Source organism: Gordionus sp. m RMFG-2023, chromosome 4 (assembly GCF_954871325.1).
Source record: "Gordionus sp. m RMFG-2023 chromosome 4, tfGorSpeb1-WG-v2, whole genome shotgun sequence".
Taxonomy (NCBI): domain Eukaryota; kingdom Metazoa; phylum Nematomorpha; class Gordioida; order Chordodea; family Parachordodidae; genus Gordionus; species Gordionus sp. m RMFG-2023.
This window is the reverse complement of record NC_088778.1, coordinates 23523666-23543377: the sequence shown is the minus strand read 5'-3', so window position 1 is coordinate 23543377 and position 19712 is coordinate 23523666. Positions and strand designations below refer to the sequence as shown.

The 19712-nt window shown below is 26.9% G+C and overlaps 1 protein-coding gene across 1 annotated transcript in view; it reads left to right on the top strand.

The window, feature by feature from the left end:
* The first annotated feature begins 259 nt into the window (after positions 1 to 259).
* Positions 260 to 19712, top strand: part of LOC135927848 (nuclear pore complex protein Nup155-like) — a 31026-nt gene continuing 11573 nt past the window's right edge. The window contains exons 1-13 of the mRNA XM_065464053.1: positions 260 to 428; positions 1511 to 1616; positions 3932 to 4005; positions 4465 to 4556; positions 6118 to 6215; positions 6721 to 6963; positions 8610 to 8710; positions 12689 to 13021; positions 13828 to 14028; positions 14227 to 14476; positions 14872 to 15073; positions 16501 to 16872; positions 19264 to 19400. Of these exons, the coding sequence (XP_065320125.1) occupies positions 279 to 428; positions 1511 to 1616; positions 3932 to 4005; positions 4465 to 4556; positions 6118 to 6215; positions 6721 to 6963; positions 8610 to 8710; positions 12689 to 13021; positions 13828 to 14028; positions 14227 to 14476; positions 14872 to 15073; positions 16501 to 16872; positions 19264 to 19400 (2359 nt within the window). The 5' untranslated portion in view covers positions 260 to 278. The remainder of the gene's footprint in view (positions 429 to 1510; positions 1617 to 3931; positions 4006 to 4464; positions 4557 to 6117; positions 6216 to 6720; positions 6964 to 8609; positions 8711 to 12688; positions 13022 to 13827; positions 14029 to 14226; positions 14477 to 14871; positions 15074 to 16500; positions 16873 to 19263; positions 19401 to 19712) is intronic.

Sequence of the window (19712 nt, the reverse complement as noted above, 5' to 3'; positions counted from 1 at the left end):
GAGCTTATTTTATTATTGATAATAGTTTCTATCTATGGAACTATGAAAATAATTCTGATATAATCTCTTATGATGGGTTTAATGAGATAATAACAAATGCTATATTAATAATACCCAAAATAGGTAAAAATTTATATTTATTACTATATTATTTTATGTTGATAGAATATTATAACATAGATATTAGATATATCTTGTGTTTGATATCAATAAATAATATTGTTTTGCTGGCCATAAAGTTTGGTAACCAAAATATATCCACTTACAGTATAGAGGATATGGACTTTGAATCTATATTTATATTACCTAAACCTTTATTAAGCCTTTCCACAGATGGATTAATATTTAATCAAATAATATCATTAAAAACAAATGGGAGAATTTTCATGGCTGGACAAGATGGTTGCTTATATGAATTATACTATCAAGTAATAGATCATTGATTTTATGTGATTATGTAATCAATTATATATAAATCATTATTTAATATAGTATTTTAGGGTTTTATAATTAGTCCTCAATTTAACTTTAAAACTAAAAATCGTTTCCTATATGATACCCATTTTACTCCAGTTCCTTTAAGATTAAAAATGCTCAATTCCCATTATTTTATTTTTCAAAAAATATGGTAAATAGAATGTTATATAACTTAGAAGAATCTGGAAGTTCGGGAAACATATTCTGGATAATTTTAAAAATACTTTTCCTATCCCATTCCCTTGTTTTTCTGAAATATTGAACTATTTGTTATGAAATGTAGGGTTGGCATTATTTAATCAAATTGATTTAAATTAATTTTTGTTGATTATACCTTTAATAAATATAAGCATTTTTAAATAAAAATATTTGATTATTCATGATGTATATGATAAATTTAATTATTACAATAATTTTTAGTGGTTGGATCTTGAAACTAATTTTTTATTGGAACAACTTTAAAATATTATTTTAATTAATAGTTAAATTTAAGGAGATATAGATTGAAGATCTCTAAAAAAATATTGTTCTTCAAATAAATACTGATATTTTGAGCTATCATGTTTATTTTATAAAAGTTAATATAACTTGTTATAAATATATTGTATGCTAATATATAATATTAGTTCCATTAAATATTTGCATTAAAAAATATCATTATGAAATATATTTCTATCTAAAATTATAAAAATTTATGTTATGTATTGTGTTTAAACCCATTCCCTTGTTTCTCTTAAATATTAAACTATTTGTTTATGAAATATAGGGTCACATAATTTAATTTACCTTTTTGTTTGATTGTACATTTAACATATATTAGCTTTTATTTTCAAATAAAAATATTTGATTATAAATTATGTATAGAATAAATTTAATATAATGATTTTTAGTGGGTTAATCTTGAAATTAATTTAAACTTTAAGAAAATTATTTCAGAATATTGGTTAAATAGATATAAATTAAAAACTCTAGATAGTGTGTGTTAAAAATAATGTTATATTTTAAAAAAAAATCATTATTTTTTTATTTTCAGCTACATAAAAATTGGCTAGGCAAACGAGCATGGCTTATCAATCATTCTAGGGGAAAACTGTCGTCCTTTATTTTACCAAATATCAGAAATATTTTCACAAACCCTGGTTAAATAAATTTCATTTAATTTTTTTCCTATCATAAATATAACCATAAACCTAATTATATTATAAAATATTTCTTTTTAAATTAAACACGGTGGCTTTGATAGAGCCCCAGACTGAAGTATATGACTGTTTACATGTTAGAAATGCTGATACAACTTTTTGGGTCAATATAGATGCCCAAAACCGATATTAACATAGTATCGGCAATACCAAAAATAATAATTTATATTTATATAGACCAGTGTGCTACCACATTGCCACCACCAGACTTTTGGCAAATCTATGAAACCGAACAGTGGCGAGGCATAAGAAAATTTTATTTTTACTATCATTATATTTGTAAATTACAATTTATTTGTTAACCATTATAAATTAGTATTATATATATAAAATTAAAAATTGATTTTAAAAATAAAGGTTTTGATTTAAAAAATTATTTACATTAAAATTAACAAACAAGCTAAATCAGTTTAGTTGAATTTAATATAATTTTATATATGTTATAATTCCCTTAAAACCCCAAATCAATTAATTTAAGGTTTAAGAAATTTTCATTGGTCATGAATGAGATTTAATATCAGGATAAATGTCTGGTTAATATGAGTATTACCTATGTTTGGGGCATGGATTATTTTATCTTATCTGTCACAGTGGATGGAATAAAAAAGGTATTATTGTAGAATTGAAAAATATTAAACGAATCTGAGGAATAATTGTTGTGTTAAAACTTTGGATATAGAAGAAGTAATTGATTCTCAAAATATGAAATTTACAGAATAGACACCACTTTAATATCAATCCATACTTTTAAGAATTTTTGGGTGTAATGTGATAATTGATACTTTAAATGCAAAAATAAACAACAACATATATAAAACTAAATATGCCTCCACATTGGCATGTAACATTTTAATGATGCTAGAAAGTGTGAATGGAACCAACAAAGATCCTATTATCTTTATAAATAGAATAAAGAAGCATTAACTGTAATGACTTAATTCTGCATTACGTTGATATATCCTTTTTTCGAAGAAAATTTGCGTTACAAATTATATCAGATCTTCAATTACTGAACGATATTAGTATTATTATTTGCGTATTTAATTTATTTTATATATTTTTACAGGTATTAGCTATACTGTCAGACCCTAGGTTTATAAAAGTTACATATCACCAATTTATAATTTTAATGAAAATTGTTATTGTATAATTTTAAAGAAAATTGTTTTACTCCCGCTTCAATTTGGTGTCATTTATGCGATCGAATTATTGCATTGGTATAAAGATATGGAGGAAATAGTAGAATGCTAGAAAAAAATTAATTATCGTCTTGAGTATCTGTCAAACTATATCGAGTAAAATATAAAGTATCTGCCGATACTTTTAATAAGCACGGTGTCATTTATGCGATCGAATTATTGCATTGGTATAAAGATATGGAGGAAATAGTAGAATGCTAGAAAAATATTAATTATCGTCTTGAGTATCTGTCAAACTGTATCGAGTAAAATATAAAGTATCTGCCGATACTTTTAATAAGCACCAATGTTTACAACATTCGAACAGTAAATATTAAAACTAAAAGAATCTACTTATGTTATGACCCGTTGTGGGCCAGAATGAGATTATTATATTATTGAGATATCTTGTTGGCTAGAGAGGGTTTGTTCCAAAACTCCATTTTTCGGCATTCGTTTAAAGATGGAAAACCTCTTTATCTCCTCTGCACGTTTTCACCAAGAACACACATTATAAGGAATAAGTTTTATGAGTTTTTTTATTATCAAACTATTTATCGACCGAGCATAGTAGTCAAAGCACTCTCAGGCGAATATAAATTTGATCGGAAAACGGCACGCTTATAATATTTTCTATTATTACTAATAAGGTTATTTTTTGAGCACATTATGATTCAAAAGAATTAACTTTTCAACAGGGCTTTGAACTCGAATTCAGAATCTGAAATTTTATCGACTATAGCGGACAATTTTGGTTGTTAAAAATTTTAATCGGAACCGAGGCTCGCCGCCAAGGTCGGGATATACATCAGGTGTATTAGGTTCTCTCCACAAATCTGCCCCTCTTTGTTCCGTGTTCCCAAAATGTCTGACCAAACAATTTAAAATTTTTGAACCTGAATTCGAAACCACGACCCGACAATAAGGACCTAGTAACGCCGCCGTTTCAGAGGCATTATTCATATAGCTATAATATAAAAGTAAAAAGGAATCATTAACAAAAATCGTGAATTCTTTCTGTATTTTATTTGAATACCTTTTCATTTTAAATATATAATTATTTTATGTTTGTTCTAGATCCATTGGTACAAATAACTGTTGATGAAAATAGAAATAATTTATATGTCTTATCAGAACGTGGCGATATTCAAGTCAGTTATTATTGAACCAACTTCTTTCTATATATACCTGTAGGCCCGGGTATTTTAATTTTTTTAAATATACTTGGGCCCAGTCAAGCCTGTATTTTTTTTTCAAATACCCGGACCGGGCCTGAAATTTTTTTTCGCCGGGCCGTATATTTTAAATCACCATAATCTTTAAATATTAAAAATAAATATAATATATATAAAAATATCCGGGCCTGGCCTTTTTATAAATTATATCCGGGCCGTGCAAATAGTACCTCTGTATGTCTCTCATATATATACATGTTTAATAAATATTTTTCGAAAATCGACTTATAACGCCTATGCATTTCCTATAATTCGTTATAAACGATTATAGGTTTTTTTATGATTAATTTAACCTATTATTATTATTACTAATGTCGCTTATAAAAATATGATATAATACTACTAATGACACAAACCAAAAAAAACACTTAACAGCTGTTCTACTTGGGCCTCGATGGTAACGAAGCATCCCATATAATAACGATTAATCACGAGGAAACTCATAATAGAGCTATCGCTATAACTAAGTAAGCTTTGAATTTTCTTTATATACCACTTGTTTCAAAATTTGTCAATTAACGCTTACTAATAACTATAGTTGGGTAACGGCTAAATGTCGGCTAATTCGCTAAATCTTCAGGAACCTTTCGAAGAAAATCCGTTTACCTTAAGACGTTTTAATTTATATTAGTTTTTCCAAATTTGAACTGCTATTTCTTTTAGAAAAGAAAAACCCCGAGGCCAAAGTGATAGTTTTCAGCTAAAAACTTGGTTTAGCCGGTTAAAAATTGGTTTAAGGAAATATAGTAATCACCCAACTATATTAATAATTAACAGTATTTTTTTAACAATTTATATGAACCGTTTACCTTATAATTTTTTGATATTTTAACCTATTTCTATTACCTTACATAATGTTTAATTTTTATTTCAGGAATATTTATTATTTGTGTACATATCTATTTTATAAAAAAAAAATATTTAAAAAAAAATTACAATCTTTATAAAATACTGACTGTAAATAAATATGTAGTTATTAAGGGGGGGGGGAGAATTAATTAGTTAAATCTAGATAACTAACTTTGATCTTTATATCTAGCTACAATTTTTTGGAATATAACGTATTTCAATCTTCCGTTCAGAGGATGTCATTGGGATCGTCAAATTAAATTTACTTTGTTTTGGGAATTTTCTTCCATAATTTGGGCATATTCTTTCAATTCCTAGAATTTTTTTTAATATAATTTTTCCCGAAATAATCTTAGTCAACGATTAAATTTTTTTATGGCACAGGCAGCATTCTTGAATGCCTTTTATGTCCATTAAAAATACCAGAATACCATAAAAAACTCAAGATTTTTGAGGATCATTTTTGAGTATGCTCTAGCAAGATTTTATGATATTTTGCTTAAAATTCTAAATTTGTTGATCATCAAAGATCACGGGAAAAAATCTTAAAATTCTCGTTGAAGATTTCTTTATCCTGAATCAATTTTCCACAGATATTTAGCCACACCTCTAACAAGTTTCCCAGTATAAAGATTATTTACTTTAGATAAACCTAGGAAAAAACGCACTGTTTGATTGTAATTTTGAAAATAATATTTTATCATTAATAAACATTTATTGTATCCAAAATTTTTTATACAAATAAACGTTGTGCTATATAAATATTATATACTGTAAATAATTTTATTTTGCAAATCTGTATTGTATAATAAAAAATTATATTAAAGCTCGGGTAATAGTTATAGATCATTTATTATAGAAACCGTAAATATAGCTCTCTACTTTTGAGAAGGGTATTTGGGGTTAGTTACTTTTCGAAAGTAACTTTCTAAGAATGAGTTACATGAACTCATAAAGATAGCATATTTATACATTAAAATTCATATTTATAATTTTTTTTAAATTGTCAAATTTGAAGTCACACTGACCCATTCATTTTTTTTAAAATGCTTAAAATTAAAAAAAAGTGATTGATATAACAAGATTAGGTCGTTTTCATAACTTATAATATTGTTCAAAATAGGTAAGACGCTCAGATCATTAAGAACTAAACTATTTTTTTAAAATTAAATTATTAAGATTAGTTGAAAGGGACAATTTTGGAAAGATCGTATCTATAGCGCCCATAAGCGTTACTCAATCCAAAATCTTACATTTGATCGCTTTTACTTCCACAGGTTATATAAAATTATTCTATTTTTTTTATAATTATTATCCTTTCTAGAGCCTTGCAAATTCAATTAATGGAGCCGAACCCGTTACTTTTTATATATTTTTAAACCCGAAATAATTTGAAAATATAAATTAAACACATTTATAAATGTTAAACATGATAAAGAAAAATCACTTACTGCTTTGTATTAATCACAGAGAAATTATAATTATCGTTTTGATTTTTAAAAAAGATCTTACATTTCTATTCTATTTTTTAGAATTTCCGATTAAGGGATTTAGATCCGAACCTGGCTTTGACTCAACTTGCGAGGATTTAATTTTTTACACATATAATTATAAGATAAGCAATCTATTTTTTTAATTATACCTTAAGAGTTAAAATAGACTGAATCGTGAATTTATAATAAATCAATTAATATTAATTGCATATGTGAAATGAGCCACCATGTTATTTGATATCCACGGGTTCCTTCATTTTACCTCCATTCAATTACTTTATATTTATAGGCTTTCGGTACTATTTTAGCACTCGTTCTTACGATACGGAACCCGACACCTGTCCTTTCATGCTTAAATTGATTCATTTAAGATTCCCGCCTAGTTATTCGAATCCTACACCTTCCAATATGTACCAACCATCGACATTAAATCCAACCGCCACATCTTCGTTCATTAATTATAACTCATTTAATCCAAGTAAAGGAATCAACAAAAGGCCTAACAATGTTTTCAGCGCTTTGTTGTCAAAAAGTATTTGATTTTTCTTTTGAAATCGAAATATTGAGCCCTTTTTTATCCATTAAAAAAATTCAAATTCTAAACAAATAATATACAATTGTTAACATAGCATTATTTGTTTAAAATGAAACTAGGTTTGTATGGGCTACTATAGGCACCTGATATGGTTTAGGGCTGTATGATTTGTAGAATTATATTATTCATTTTTGATTTAACCTATTAGAAAAATATAAATCAACAGTTTTCGCTGACTATACTGTTAATGTTGAGAACTTATTTAGAATTTTTTTTAAAAATGATTGCTCGATATAAAAAATAATAATGCTTTTTTATTTTTCTGTATTTAATATGCTAATGTAACTTATAAAAATAAGATCCTTTTTAATTAGTGCAGTAAACGTCACTTCAAAAAAGAAACGCGTTACTCATTACTTGAAAAATTAAATATGTACAAAAATTTCCTATATATTATATACAAAAATTATATATTATAAGATAAGATATTTTTACAATAATTTTTTATTTATTTTTAACAATTGATTTTCAAAATTTTAATCAGATAAACAAGAGAGTGTTCATCAATCGCCGTTATAACAACTGGCGCAGAGGATGGGAGGGTTGTATTATTAAATTAAAATTTTAATTGGGATAAATTATTAAAAATTAAAGAATAATCCTTATTTTGGAAAAAACTTAATAGATCATCTTCTAAAGAATCTTCATTCAGATCCTCATCAAATTTTTTTTTTATCTTTATCAGAAAATAATCAGTATGTGGTTTTTTAGATATTTTTTCAAACTGGAAATAAGTTTAAGCTTTCTACCTTCGTTGACCTCTAATTTTATCCAGGGCCGATTCAATAAATAGCGACTGAATTATTGCTTATAATAATCATCTTTATAGATGTGTTGGAATCTCTTGAAAATATATATAATCAAAATATAAATTGTAAACAATATTTCAACTGTATACCTTTCATTTATGTCTTTCAGGATTGTATTAATAAGTTGTTATAAAACTTAAAATTATTTAAACAATTTTTTTTAAGTTTTAATTTTATAATAGTTATCGTGGGAGTGAGATATCCTAAATGTTCTAAAATCGAAATAGCCGTGTAAAAGGTTCCATAACTTATAAAATCATATATTATATACATGTCATATTTTTTCATTAACACAACCATATAATATATTAAAGAATGATTTAACATTTCGGATTTGTCCCAAGATTCGTCAAATTGGTCATACTCCTTAATAAGACTATTAATTTCACGGAGTTATAAAAAGAGTTCAATCTTGTTATAACCGATTTAATCAGATATCTTCTCATTTTTTCCTTAAAAAGGCCTGCACAGTTTTGAGACTGCCCATGTCTACACAATTGAGGATATATTTGAGTTGGGACACAATTTTACAAAGTGTAGACTTTATACTCTTAATTTTCTTTTGGTATAAAAAATATTTCAGATGGCCTTGGCAGGTTAAATCATCTTCATCTTGATATATGTACAATTGACATAATATTCTTAATAAAAACTTAGAACTTTGTTACCATCATATATCTCCAATGATTGGAGGATTTTAACTAATCAAAAAAAAATCTTAGACTAATAAATATTTATAATAAAATATAATCTGATAATATATTTTCTATAAAGGTACAAATCTCATGGTTTCATCACCAAATGAGATATCCGATTTATTATGGATTTGCAACAATGACAATTTCCCTTTTAGGCAACACTTAATGGAATCTCAGGTTTTTCTTCTATTAGTCTTATTTTAAATATTATTATAAATTTATTTATTTATTCCACCGACTATTAATTTCATAGTTAAAGTTTTATTGATTTAAAAATTAGAAGGAAAAATTATTAGAATTAAAGGATCTACTGTTATAAAAGTGTATCATCATTCGTGAATCATAATAAATAAGTAGTAAGTAGAAACTGGTAATAATGCCTTTTAAAATATATTTCGTTATTAGATCTTGGTGACATTTTAAAATCGTTCACAAATTACATAGCGTTTTTTAACCTGTAAATTAGTAGCTTAATGCTGTTATGAAAATACTTAAATTCAAGGAAATAGAAATTATTTTTTAAAAATTTAGATCAAGGAATGAGGACGAAAATTTATGATTGTTTTATTTTAATATTTATACATCGATAATTAAGTATAAAACAAGAATAATGACTAAAAACTATTTTTAAAAATAATATTTATTAATTGTTTCTTGTATAGCAACTACTTTTTTTCATAAGGAAGTATTTTATTTAATATATGAATGAGGGTTTAACTGTATTTCATTAATTCGGAACAAAGGGAGAAAACAATTTTTATAATTTAGCTGACAACGGTAAACTTGTATTGGGTTCATGATTAGTAAAGAAAGAGGGGTCATTAAATTGGCTTCTTCTATGATTGGAAAAGGCTTATATGATTTTTTTTTAATCCCCCCCCCTTGATTAACAAGTCATAGTATTTCTAAACTGCTCGATTTTGCCGATTTTAAAATAAGATTTCAGCCAAAATAAGATTACATAAGACTAGAAATTTCCTTAATACCATCTATGAGCAAAATCTCCATGCTAAAGTAATATTTTTTGGCTAAAATTGGGTTAGATGTTTTTGAAAATCGAACCGCTTAACAACACTACCTACAGGTTTTGGTCGATAGGGATCCCGCATTTTTAATATTATGTGAAATTATGGCCAAAAAATCTGCCTTACCGTGCTTACAGTTTAAAACGTTATCTTTCTTTGTTTTATTTCTTATAACGTATTTTAAATGATAACGTACAAATTAATAAACGTTTTTTTTAAATATTATGTTTCTTCAATGATTAGAAAAAACTGCTTCGATTCAAAGAACTAATAGTTATAGAGAAATAATGCTAAACGCTGCTGCTCAATTGTAAACTTATACATATACATTTTGCGTACCTTATAATTTTTTTGGTATGACCTAATTATCCGAAATCTGTTAGGTAGGTGAGCTACTTCTATGTAACGAAACCCTTAGTTTGACAAATGTAAAAAGGTGTTCATAATGGCTAGGGTTGTACCGATCCAATTTTTTCACCTATCTATTACTAAATATATCCGATATATTGATTCTTATTTACAATCTATCTTTTCAATGTCATAAAAATATTATGATTTTCTAACTTTCACGAATGATTAAATGTATAATTTTTTTTATTCAAAAGTTAATAAACTCATTTTAAATATTTACAATGTTTATGAGTGAATGTAGTATTGTTAAACAACTAAATTTAGCCGATTTTTAAAAAGGACTAAATCATGGCTTTCGCCAAAATATTATTACCTAAGACTCGAAATTTCGTCAATAGAAGTCCAATGGTAAAAATCTTGAGCTAAACATTTTTAAAAATTGGTTATATCGATCCGTTTATCAACACTATCTGATTATGGCTCAGATATTTTAAGATTTTGTTCTTGTTACAGATATTTAACAAAAAACAGTATAAATTTTTTAATTATTTTTTTAAACGTTATATCAAATATTATTATTATGAAATTATTTACAAAAAAAAATTATATGATTATATACAATCATAAAATAATAACAATTATCAGATCGGTTTTTAAAAAATATCGTCCAAATACATCTTTTGCCAAATGTAAAGCTTTACAATGGCTAAAAGGCGCATTTCAAAATTTAGTTTACCTAGCTCAATGCTTTAACTTTTAAAGAAATATTCTTTTTACAATAATTCTAACCTACATTTCAAAATCTCAAAGTCCACATGCTTAATACTTAGATTAGCTGTCTCTTTTGTTAAATATATACTTTGCTATTTTCCATCTCTATTTTTACCGATAGTGAATATAAATAGGAAGAAAAGAAAGAAAGAAACAAACAAATGCGATCTTATGAAATTGATTTGTTAATGTATACCATGAAGTACTATTGCTTATCTGCATCCCCAGGGTATTTTTGATAATGTTGGGGGGGGGGCAATCTTTATCCAACATGAATGATATAGATCATTAAAAAAAATTTTTTAATTTTTTGCTATTGCATAATCATATTGAGTATTAATATTATCAGGAAAATTATAAAATTATTAAAAATCATTAGATAAATATGTTAAATTAGTATTTTGATTTTCCTGTTCAATGTTAGTGGATATTTTCAATTTGGAAGGTAGTATACTACTTGAAGCCTGTAGCTATCCCACATAACAGGTCTAAATTAGAGTTTTTATAAGTTTTTTTAATCAACAATCTTTAGGAGTATTAACACAAGGTTATTTTATCAAATGATATTAATTCAAAAATTAGGGCATTTACCATGAAAAATAATATAGGATCATATTGCTTTAAACTTTACTGTATAAATAAAGAGAATAAATTTAGTCTCCATGGTCCAACATTGTCTAGATGTCCAGTATCCAAATTACAGTAGCATCACCATCTAATGACTTTTATAATTTCCAACTTTCCTGATAATTTAATATTCAATATGATTCTGCAATAACAAATAATTCAAAATTTAAATTTTTTAATGATCTATATCATTCATAGGCTAACACATTATTCATAGATAAAGATTCCCCTAAAATACCTAGGGGAGCCAGATTAGCGGTATCCTTCGATTGGTAAATCTTATCAAATCAATTTTACAAGCTTGCAATCATTTTTTATTATGGAAAAGGCTATTCCATTTTACTTTTCACATCCTTACGGTCCCAGAAAGCAAAGAAAGTCTCACATCTAAATCTATCATAGATAACATTTTAAATTTTTTAATAATAAAATACACATGTATCACATTGAATATACTGGTGAAAATAAAACAGAATTCAGTGATCATACTTTAGCTTCCTTCATATAAAAAAAAACTAACATGAAAGGAGATTTACGATGTTTTCCCAATAACGATATTGTTGTACCAGACTCAGGTGAAGCTTACAAAGGGATATTAGCCAAACATCCTCCAAGTTAGTACCTAATTTAAAAGACTTCATTAAATTTACAAGTGTAGAAGTTTCCAGAGCAATCAATTTAATCCAAATTGACTCCGCATGTGGTCTTGATGGTGTAGGATGTATTTATCGAGATAATAAATTCCTTGATTCTAAAGTATGACACTCACTCCATTGTAAGGCACGAGAAAATAGATAAAATCATCCAAAATGTTTAAAGCAGCTGTTCCTATCTCGAATCGCGAGATACTTCCATTATTAATACCGCGTGACCTAATAGGCATACATTAATCCCCTGGGATATAGGGAAACACATTATTGACATTTTTGCCCCGTCTAATAATAATTACGATCCATTAGGTATTAGTGAAAAGGAAATCCCAAAAATATGCACATCTAGCCTACAACAATATCTACTTACCCATTGTGATATCAACAAACTAATTATATGGGGAGGTTAAAACCCTAATCAAATTAATTAGCCAAAAAGGTCCTAAGCAATCTCAAGGGCCCTTTTGGTCAAACAAAATTGGAAATTTTACATGACATTTTAAAATTATTTAAATATTCATGGCCGTCACCAGAATGATTATTCTTAACCTCTTTTTTTTAAAGTAAATATTTTTAAAATTTATATATAAGCGCCCTATTTTTATAATAATAATTGGTTTATATATGATCTTTATCATAAATTCGTTTTTTTAATAATAAACTCAGTGAACAAAAGAAAAAAAGAGAGTTTCTTAAACATAATTTTTCTTCCTGCGCCTAAAAATTTTAAGTCAAACATCTCGATTGACGGGAAGATGTGGTGTCTGCAAAAAGTCAAACTTCCTTACTACGAATTCAAAGCTTTTTCCCTCAATCGTCCTTTTATTCGGCGATCGCCTAAACCTACTCGTCAACACCAAACAATTCAAGATTCCGCTAACGTAATCAATCAAGCTTGCCAAAACTTCACGAGCGCGTTTCAAAGGAAGCTCAAAATACGGTTGTTCAACGAAAATTCTCCGTTTAATGACGAAAGTTTTCAATACTCGTGCAAGACTAACCCTCCCAGGGCATACCAGGAAATTTATAGAGATCCTAAGCGTTTTGTTTGTATTACTTCTCAGGTTTTAAATAAAATGCTAATTATTTTGAATTAAATATTGCATTTTTTGCATTGGCTTATATTTCGCAGTGAAAAATCCTTAAACCAAGATTAGGGGTGAAAATTTATTTAAAATTAGAATATATTTTAAAGTTGTGCCTATAACCGGGTCATCCCATGTCAAATGTGCAAAAAAATGAGATTTTTGATCGACCTCGATTTTTTGAAATATGGTAAGCAAAGAAAGGTTAATGTAATTAAGAAATGGCCAAAATTTTAGCCTCGTAACATTTATATTTTTGGATATTATTGCTCAAACTGGCAAAAATTACGTTTTTTTACCATTATCTGCCTTCATTCAATTAAGCTACTTAATTGTAGATAACAAATTTAATATCAAAATTACATATACAAAGATTATACTTTTAGATAAAAAAAATTTTTTTTTGGTTTTTTCAATTTCCGGACATTTTATTTAATATATAAAAACGATTTTTTAGAAATAATACCACCTTCAAATATAATTTGAAGACATTACTAAACTCTTCTTTTATATTTTTTTAAAAAAATCGGCCTGGACGCGGTCAGTTTCATTCTCAAAACTGAAAAAAAAATGATTTGGAAAGTGTATAAATATTTTTCCGAAAAGGGGCGTCTATATATTAATCAGTTTTTATTTTTCTTGAACAATTTAATTTAGAGGATTATTCATTTTGTAAGTGAAAATACTTTTAAAGTTTCTAGCGTTTCTATAAAAAATAAAAACTGAAAATAAATTAATTTTTTTTTATAAAAAAAAAACCTTATTCCACAACCTTTTCAATATAGAAAGTATTTTCTTTCGAAATCGCTGACCCAACTGATTTTCTGAAAGCCCTACTTACAATAAATAACGGAACCGTGAATTGTCAGCAAATTTTATCGTACGTTCAAAATCTATCCCTCACGATGCACGGAAATTATGATTATAGCCTAGCTCTAGTTAATTGCTTGCATCTATTGTGCACAACGGGTCCCGGAGAACAACAAGTTTCCTTTCTTCATCATTAATATTTTTAAATAAATATCATTATATGGTGATCAACCCATGGCGTGCTCTTAATTTTAAAGAAATGTCCTTAAATATAAAATATTATAGGACGGGCTTCATATCACTAAATTTTGACGCCATTGGATTGGTTAATTATACCTTTTTTAAAACCCATTTTGTATGACTCATTTATTTAGATTTTAGAATGGACTCTTCAGTTTTTAAACACTTACAATATCCTCCAAAACGCCACACATCCTAACGCATCTGCGAAAAAGGAGAACAAAATTAAAGATTTTTTTTCTTCTACTCCTCACACTACTCCCAAATTCGTGGATAAGAAAAATATCAGTGATGTATCTTACTTGGGAGGTGTTCCCAAAACTTTTCAAAATGGTCGTACTTACGTAGGAGAAAATTATAGCGATTATAGAAATAAAGACTTATGTAAGTTAATAATGAATGTGTTAAATTGTTATACCCCATCTTAGTTCAATGAAATTATCTCTAAATTATCTTCCAAGATTCTTACTAAAATCAGTAATTAATTTGCGTTAAATGACATTAATTCACAAATTCGGCGAGAAAATTTATACCTCATTTCAGAAGCTAGGACGGGGTATCACCATATAAGAAATGCCTATTTTACTTATATTTTAACGGTTTTTAAATATATTATTTTGAATAAAATTTTCTCCTAAAAAATCGCCAATGAATAGAGTAATTGCTAACTTAAATTTAACAATATTAAGATTAGTTTTTAATTTATCCAAAATAACAAAAACCATCATAAACCCATGCCTAAACAAAAATTTTACAATAACAAAAACTAAAATATCTAGACCCGAAACCTTTGTCCGAATACGAAAGTCCTAACAAGAAGTTTAGATATGCCGAAAATCTTAATAATAGTAATACAAATTTTTTCCCCTCATCACGTCATGGTGTCAATTTTCGAAACGTTGTCGAACCATTAATGCAATATCCTTTGCCCATAACTCCCATTCAAGAAGCTGTATTTAGGTACTTTTGGAGAATTGTGAGGTTTAATTGTAATTTAAATTTTTTTTTGTTATTCTTCACTTGATTATAGGGTTCTACTAAGGGATGTAAAAAAACACTTAAAATAGGAAAAGAAAAAAAAAACATATTTTTAAACTATAAAACCAAAATTGCGATCTGCAACCAGTAACTAATGCTGATCTATCCTGAGAACCATATAATAAAATCGCGTCACGCTAACTTAATTAAAAAACTATTTAAAGTTTTATATGTAAAAGATTATAAAACGGTTCTTATCATCATTTACATAAAGACGTACTCAAAAATATTTTTTGAAGCACTTTATTTTAAAGATTGGAAGGGAACCTTAAGGACAAGTGACTTGCATTGACGGAGTCAAAAGACGATTTTTAAAAATTCACTATTTTCATGGGCTCGGGAGTTGCTCATTTTTTAATGGATCAGGCTTTGACATAATTTTCTTTACTGATACAAAACATAATCGTTAAAATAAAGTATTAAAAATTAAGTTAATTTTTGTTGTATTAGCACTATTACACATATTGTACATTCAATTGAACGAGCCCAAAATGGCTGAGCTTAAAAATTTTAAATCCAGGCCAATTTAATTTTTTTTCTTCTTAAATTAAGTAATTTATAATCTACCCCTAAGGCACTAATTACCCATAAGGTACTCATTTGGAAAATCATATAATAGAGCGTTTAATATTCAATTACTATTCATATTTTCAATTTCCCTTTTGAAGCAGTTTGCAAATTATTCAAAATAGCGAAATTTTAAAAATTTTTGGCAGTAGCGTAAAATGATTTAAAAAAATTAAAATCCGAACCTGGCTGGGTCTAAAATTTTGATCTCTACAGATCTGATCTCAGATTTATATCTTTTGCAGGATGGAGATCCAGCTTGGGTGGACAATTTTTTGAGTCAATCATGAGTGACACTTTTTTAAAAATTATTTTAATTTTGCCATGAGACTACTTGAGCTAGAAAGAGCATGACCACAAAATTGAATATGATTTGATCAGGGGAACCTAAAAATAGCATTTTGATTCTCAATTAATTTTTTTTACGGCTATTAAATAGAGGATGTCTCAATATATTTTAAAAAAATTATCCAAAACTAAACTCCATCACGAGAACAACCTACTGTTTATTCTAGTGGTTTTATACACATAGATGGCTCGTTTGGATCTCATGCCCTAATATATTTAGATTTTTAAATTTTTTATTTAGTTTTATACAATTTTTTATAATTTTAATGGGATGATAAAATTTATCTTTTTTATAAAAAAAAATATTATCACAAATATTTTTTTGTTGCAAATTTGTTCGATATATTTTTAAATCCAAATTATAAATAATAAATTTAAAACATACTTTTATTATTTTAGATATATACAATATCTCTAATAATTTCTCTTTATTAAAAAAAAAAATAATATTATAGACCAGTATGGAATTCACCCATTTGTATAAGCTTGATAGATACTATTGCCTTAATTGGGCTCACTCAAGAACAAGCCAAGACATCTAAATTATTAGTCCCATTCACCAACTACGAAAGTTCTAACGATTTGAATCCGAATCTAAATTCAAATCCTAACACGAGTTTCAAAATAATTTTCCCCTTGTTCACGACCGCCGATTTTACCGTGCTGGCCGAAAGATTGGATGGGTTACTCAAATTTTGCGAAACCTATAAAGCACAGTTTCTCACGGATTTATTGAACGAAGCCGGCAGTCAAGTTGGGATAGATGAAAAAAATGATACCAATTTTGGAAAATCTTTCTCCATTCACCAAGATGCCTCATTTAATAAGTATGAATGTTGGTTTTTAAAGATTATATTCCCTAAATCATATTTATGAATTAAAATAAATACGATTTTAAGTACTTTTAAAAACAATAAAACGTTTTTTCTTTTCTACCCCCTTTTAGCTCAGCCAAACTTGCTACAAATTTTTTACTCGAATTTTAATTAATTTTATTAAATGCCTATGTCAAAGAAACCTTACTATTGTAACCAATTTCTGTTAACTAAATTTCGGATTTTTTTTTCATGTAATGATAAAAATGTGGTTTGAATTTTTTTAAAAATATTTTTTTAGTAATTAAAACGATAAAGGGGATAAAAATTTGACGAGGCAACATTGTATCATTATTTTGTCCCTTATTTATATGTTTATTTAATATTCTCAAACTATTTAAGTTTCGCTTTCCTTTCGTTTCATGAATAGAACAATATTCTATGATTTTGTTTAGGGGGTTAGGGGTTATTTCCTTCTCTTGCATCAGGGTAACTCATTTATACTTCTCTGTAAACGGTCATTTTGGGGTTGATACCGAATTCGGAGCTCGAAGTGGTCTCAAAATTGCAACTCCGGGTGATTCTTTTATTCTCATTAAATTATTCAATTACACATGCATTTGGGTTCACGTATAATTCTTTTGAAAATTATTCTAGACGAAGAGATTGTTTTTTCCTCTTCTTTAAGCAATTATTTTGCTGTCTTTTTAAATTTAAGTCTTCATTGCATCCTCTATTTTTTTTTATCTATCTATAATGTTGTTTTTACCTGCGTATCGATAGATTCTAATTTTTTTTTACTTAAAATTATACAACATTTTTTTTTGTTGTTTACATTTGATTTATTAAGTAAATTATCGTGTAACCACATTATAAAAACTATAATAAAAAGAATTTTCTTTTAAAAACATAAAAACCAAACATAAATAAGATAAAAATCTTATTATAAAAAGCTAAAATATAATTGCCAACTATTTTTTTTCCAAAAAGAAGTCATAGTATATTTGAACATAACGATTTGCATTTTTTGCCTTATAAAGAGAAATTCCCTTGGTTCATAAGTAAATATCTTGTTTTGGGGTTACACGTCAATTTTACGGAAAACTTGGTGCTGTGATAAAACAGTTTGGCTATTTATTTAAAAATTATACCGCAGCCATTAGGTATTTATTAGATTATCAAATGTAATGGGTTTAGTTTCTAATAAAATGAAGTGCTTCTCGTAATTTACTTTTATACTTAGATTGACCCTAACCCACACCAGGTCTTGCCATGAACCGCATAGCAAATCATCTACATATTTTTCCAATACTCCATATATGTGTGTGGTTGTAAATTTTTTAAAAATTTAGTTTTTAAGTAAAGAACGAAACTTATTTGTGGAAAAAATCAATAATATTTTTTAAAATTTTCCCCTATTTCTTAGCATTTAAAAAATATAATTGGGGTATTTTTATCCGGTGTCTTTTTTCCCAGGATTCAATTAATAGCACCTACATTCACTCTTCAAAACACTCTTTAATTTGATGACATATAAATGTCAATTTGTTTTTATATTAATAATGATGATTTACCGCTTAATTTGATCGGCAGAATTGTCGCCGTGTCCATTTATCATAATGCCAATTTGATGTGATGCCGTTTTTTGAGCATAAAAGTTTGAAAAATTTCTTAAAGGAGAAAAATGTCTTTTAATAAGATTGGAGTGAATATATAGCTTGATAAATATTTTTTTATTTTCTTTGTTTTGTTTGCTATTAAAGGATTAGAATATTTGTCTGTTAAGAAAGAGGAGACACAGGGGAAATCCTAAATAAGATATTTGCCTAACTCCCATGAGGATTGTACACAATTCATCTGACCACATTATCCTCGATCTTCCAGAGAATTTCCCTCCTAAAAGTCGTAATAAGAAGGCTTAAAAAAATTCATAAAACTAAGAAACTACTTATTTACTCATCGTTTGATTTACATTCGGACATTTTTCTCCCCTAATTTATACATTTTTAAAGCATCTAGGCCGATAAAATCATGAATACGAATCGAGACAATTTCTCTATCTTCTTTCAAAAATGCGGATAAAATCTTTCAAATATCATTATTTCTAATTATATTTTTATCCATTGATTTGATATAATATATATATTTATTAATTTAGTTAAATAAATATATACTAGCTAAATAGGACGTTAAAAAAAATTTAAACTATTTAAATAAATACCAAATTTATTTGGCACACTTAAACAAACGAATTAAAGCAATGGAAAAATTTTAAACTAATTTGGTTGAGCAAGGAGTCGGTAGTACGAATAATTTTATAATGGAATTTTAAAAATTTTTTTAGAAGTAATATATGATTTAAGAAAATATATATATAAATTTTTTTAATCACTTTAAAACAAGACAAATGGATATAAGCCCCGTTGCGGCATACCAATCTTCTCCATTTAACTCCTCCAATTTTCAAAAAGATTCAAATAAACGCAAAAATGTGTCAGCATTTTCCCTCTCTACCAATACTTACTATACACCTGAAAAAGGTTTAACTTTTTTTTACTTGGCTCATTACAAATTGATCGAAAATAACAAAATTTGAGAATAGTCGATTTCTGTTCGAATTTAAATGTAAGAAAATGCTAACGTTAGTTTTTTTTCTCACAAATCAATTCAAATTTTTATGATAACATTTTATAATATATAAATAAATAGTATTTTACCATAAGATATTATTAATGCGGACCTGGTAAATTTTAATTTTATATACCCTTAAGAATACATATTGGTTTTTAGTTTTGTGATAAAAGATATAATGTTTCGCTTTAAAAAAATCTCTTCTTTTTTTATCTGGCATC